Source organism: Penaeus vannamei, chromosome 19 (genome assembly GCF_042767895.1).
Source record: "Penaeus vannamei isolate JL-2024 chromosome 19, ASM4276789v1, whole genome shotgun sequence".
In the NCBI taxonomy this organism is placed as follows: domain Eukaryota; kingdom Metazoa; phylum Arthropoda; class Malacostraca; order Decapoda; family Penaeidae; genus Penaeus; species Penaeus vannamei.
Window position 1 is genome coordinate 16509552 of NC_091567.1, and position 5000 is coordinate 16514551.

The window sequence follows — 5000 nt, forward strand, 5'->3', positions numbered from 1 at the left end:
TATTGATTGTAATTTAATAATGATCATTGAACCCAATCAGAAATTTATCGTTGATATAAGAAAAATCTTAGTGTCTTTGCCCTAATGATGATGTTAGTTGCAATAATTTTGCAGTAAGGCGATTCACATTACTAGGAGATATATTCCATAGTATTTTTGTAGTATTTTGTAGATTATGATAAGACTTGTGACCCTTTAAATGTAAAATTGTATAATTCTCAATGTTTATTTCACCAATTTCTAGCAAAGAGATTGTAGCTGAGCAAAAATGAGCAGAGTAACTACTTACCACTTCATTACTCTGATGAATCCTGTACTTTTAGAGTTTGTTGTGAAGTGGTATAAAAATCTTTGTCATTTCTCCATTTGCCTAGTCTTTCCATCATTAGAAGCCAAAGGTAGACATGAATATGCAAAGAGGAAGCCACAGGGATTTTTAAGGATAACAAGGAAAGTTCTACGTGAAACAGATCCTCAACTTTTGAGAAAAGCTTTGAAGATGAATTGATATATGATTAATGAAAAAAATAATAATTGTCCAGCATCAACTTCCAATGCCATATGAATAGTGATTTCACTTTTTGGATTCTGATAACATATTTCCTCCTGGCGCAGAATTATTATCAGTCTTTTTTACACTTTTTATAGAAGACATTTTTTTGCAGAGTATCTTAAAAGAAAAATCACAAATTTCATCAGATATCACTTTACAGAGCAATAATCAAAGAGTTTTAGTGGCATATATGAAAGCAGTACCTACAGGAGATACTGAAAATGTATCAGAAAACCCCCATTCTATTTTGTAGTGGATAATTGTCACTTTAAGGGAATGTTCTAAACCTTTTTTCTATTTAAGGTTAAAGCTAATTTCTGTTTTATTTCTTAAATAATGTAATTATCTAAAAAAAAAAAAGAAAAAAAAAAAAGTTCAGTTTTAGTAGTGCTTAGATAATGACAAAATTTCCACTTACTCGGATAAGATGTAATGTAGATGGCTTGGCTGTCATATATTGTTCCCAATGGGGAACTCAATTCTTCTTGAATTGGCAACAATCCTGTGGAGATCTCAGTCATTTTTTAATAATTCCTCTAGCAAAGGCTACAGTGCTCACAAAAGATAGAACTCGTATTGAGATGGATATGATGAGGAAATGGAAACATGATGGAGGATATAGGGGAAATTACTGTACTTTTTCTTGGATTACCAAATACTTTCAGGATGATGTTGACTTGATTAAGTTTGTTATTTATTTTTGTGTTCAGTTGCATTTACAATTGTTTATTTACATTTGATTATTTAATGAGTTTTTGTAGGTGTTGCCTAGAAAGTTCTCTAGGAAACTCTATGCATATCCCCTTCCACAGTAGATTTATCTTGAAAGTGCTTGTCACAATATTTGTAAGATTGTAATAGTGTTGAGTAAGGGAGACTTTTAACTTAAATTGTGCCAACTAAAGGTAAATTCATTGACATCCTTTGTGAGTTTTAAAGAGAGAAGAGTTAATACAAGATAATGGATTTGTGGTCTTGGGTGAGGACTCACAACTGATGAGAACTAAAGTCATCCAAGTTTTGAGTGATTGTTATTAGTTTCTCCTAATGGGTTAATCATAAATATTAGAAAAAAATGACATTAGATGTTGATAGTTGATGATTCTAACTGAGACAACAGTTCACATCCTTGTATGTGTGGATCAAGGTATACCTCCCAAGCTTGCCATTTATTATCTAGTACCATAAAGTTACTACATTTTATTGCCATGTAACTTAGATTTATATGAAATGATTGTTTCCCTTATGGTATTAAAATGTTGGTTTCAGTTGTTGTTTTTCTTTTTTTTTCTATTTTATTTTTTATTTTATTTTTGATTATTTATTTATTTATTATTATTATTCATTTATTTTTGCTGTGTGTGTCTGTGTGTGTATATATATATATATATATATATATATATATATATATATATATATATATATATATATATATATGTATATGTGTGTGTGTGTGTGTGTGTGTGTGTGTGTGTGTGTGTGTGTGTGTGTGTGTGTGTGTGTGTGTGTGCCTGCGTGTGTGTTTGTTATTTTTAAAAATTGTGTTAAGAACTTTGTATGTCTTTTTGTATGTGTGTATTTTTTGTTTATTCTGTGTTGTTTGGTGTTGATTTCATCTTTATTTCCATAAATCGTGACTGCACTTATTTGTGTTAGTTCTTTGTTTGCAGATGTATAATGCAGCCATCTAAAATGCTCTCTTTCAGCTTCCTGTTTCTGTAGACTTCTGCTGCTCTCTTCATTGTTTATATTAATCAACCTTTTAGGTACTGACCAACAGAGTGGACTGTGTTGGTTCTTGATGTTTCATCAGTGGGTATTTCTGATTCCTAATATCTGTTATCAAATTTTTCATTGCCCATCAGTCTTCCCTGTCACCTCTCTTCTGCAAACACACACCACTCAACATGATATCAGAAATTTCATGAGCAAGGTCTTAGGGTCTTGGATGTTTTTGGGGTGTCAGTCAGTGTGATTGACTGTTCCTTTGGTGTGGATGTCCCCTGGTGTGGGTGTCCCCCTAATGTGGATGCTTGCTCCCCCATAGTGTGGGTACCCCCCAGGTTCTGATGTCCTGCCTAATATAGATGTCCCTTTTCTTGTTTGTATATGGGATTCCTGTATACGTGTGTATGTATGCGTGTCATCTTAGTTTAGATATCTTTAGGTGTCTGTCATACTCGGATATGATTGTTTCATTACCCTTTGAAGTGAAAATGTATCCTAGTGTGGTTGAACCCCAGATGTGAAAGTATCTAGGAGTGTATGCACTGATGCTATGGGTTCTTGTAATGAGGGTGTAACTTGTGTGTGCAGTTTCTTAGATAATTAGTTGATGCATGAGAACATGCCCTGGACTGCATTACACAATTCCTCTGACATGTGGTTATACTGTAGACAAGTAAATAGTATCAAGATAAAGTCTCAGAATCCTGTGAATTTATTATTGAGCTGTATATAACCTGTGCTTTGAAGTACTGTATAGTACATCAGCAAAAGAGCAAAAAAAAACAAAAAATGAAACTGTGTATCAAATACATGCCTTGTTTATATTTGGGAACTGATTTCCTTTTGAGCAAAGTATATAACTTTGTTCCTAATACCAATCCTTACCCCAGTAATTGCAGTATTTTGATTATTATCCATCTTTTTTATGTATTCTTGATACTATTTTGAATATATGAACCATGCAGGGTTCTCTCAGGGTCTCTCAGGATATCCTGTATTGCCAAGTGGTCAATGAGTGCTGGAGCCTGATGGTCCAAAAGACACTCACCCAAGCAGTTTATGCCCTGCTGCCGCTGCATGCTGACTGCTTGCACACATTAACATGGCTCAGGGTCACCTTGGGCCGTCATCAGACTTTTTTGACATTGACAATCGCTATCCCAAGTCTAACAGTCTTGACTTGTGGATGTGGCCTTATGACCTATCCAAAGGCATCACATGTAGCTGTTGTTGCCATGGCTGTTTCACATCAGAGAGGTTATAGTGCCATACACACATGGATTGAACTAACTAGACCATTCCTTTGTAGTATGTTGGTTTGAGCCCTCATCACCACCTGTATTGTAGTTTACTGGTAAGCTCTTCCCTATCATACCTGTATATTTTCTCCCTAGATGCTTTCTGTTCTTGGCAAAGCAGAGAGCTTCCCTTTCATTGGTGTGATAGGTGGTTAGTGGTCCCTTTTAACTTTTCTAAGCAACTGTTGTAAACCTCACATAGAGAGAAGTCAGATATGAAGCTATGTTTGGAGACTTGGGGATGAAGAGCAAGTTAGAATTGAATGATAGATGTCATTGTACAAGTCAAGAGCATGTAAAATAATGTTGGGCTTTAAAATTTATTGGCAGATTTGGTTTAATGGTACAGCTGTTTAGTTCAGTTTATATCACACATTATCTGGCAATGAATAGATAAAAGGTTGCCAAAATTTAAGTTAGAATTAATTAGGTTGACGTTTTCCATGCCGGGTTGGTGGATGTGTAGGGTTTGTGCATATTGTTTAAAACACATCAGTTTGGTGTTGTGAAGGCTGACACATTTGAGGCTTCTATGCCTTGATATTATGGCTTAGTACCGTATGTCAAAGGTGATTATTTATTATTGTCTATTGGGTAGTTGCTGAATTTCATACTCTGCCAAAGCCAAGTTTGGTTTATGGAGTTGATGGTCAGTTATTTTCTCCCAGGGGATCTGTGTATGAATTAAGATTGTACAGTTGTTTTATAAGTATGAAGATGTTAAGAGTATAAAAAAAATCTTAAAGAGAGTATTTAGTAAACATAAGCCTTATTAGTATAAGTACCATATTACATAACATGTTTATTATGGGTGGAGCCACTAGAACAGTCTAGGTGTCCTGGGATACCTTGCTCACATGTAGTAGGATGTTCTAGGACACTTTGTTCTCAGGAAACATGTTCTGGGAAGGTTGGCTCACTGTGCATGTGTTCTAGGACACTTGGTTTCACACATCTAGTATTGTTGGATTATCTGTCTCATTATTTGGCCATTTTTGGGTTATGGTTTCACTGACATGTGTGGGTTTTTGGTTGCGTGTGTACAGGCTCGTCCCCTCTGCCTTCCCCCATGAGCTCTGGCCAGCCCAACTGGGACCCTCTCTTCCCCCCTGGAGGCCCTCCACGCTCCACCAATGGTAAACATCTCTCACCCCCGTGCACTCTAATAACACCATAGCAATTAATGCTTGTCTGTCTAACTCCCTGATACACACTATCTGCACTTTTGTAGGTTTCCAGACTAACAACATTCACATCAGTGTGAAGTCATTTACACTTGAACCGGGATGAGTCTGCACTTCCCATAACTAGATAGATGGGTGTTGTTACTCGTACTACTTGCACTGCATGCTTATCATGGGACGCATTATTAGCACAGATTAGAGAAAGCATTCTCCATATTTCTCATCCTCCATGTATTT

At 35.8% G+C, this 5000-nt stretch overlaps 1 protein-coding gene across 1 annotated transcript in view; it reads left to right on the forward strand.

Moving 5' to 3' along the window:
• The window catches only part of LOC113804591 (endophilin-A), a 64732-nt gene that overhangs the window by 43256 nt on the left and 16476 nt on the right, over positions 1–5000 (forward strand). Inside the window, 1 exon segment of the mRNA XM_070134029.1 lies at positions 4626–4715. Coding sequence (XP_069990130.1) covers positions 4626–4715 — 90 coding nt within the window.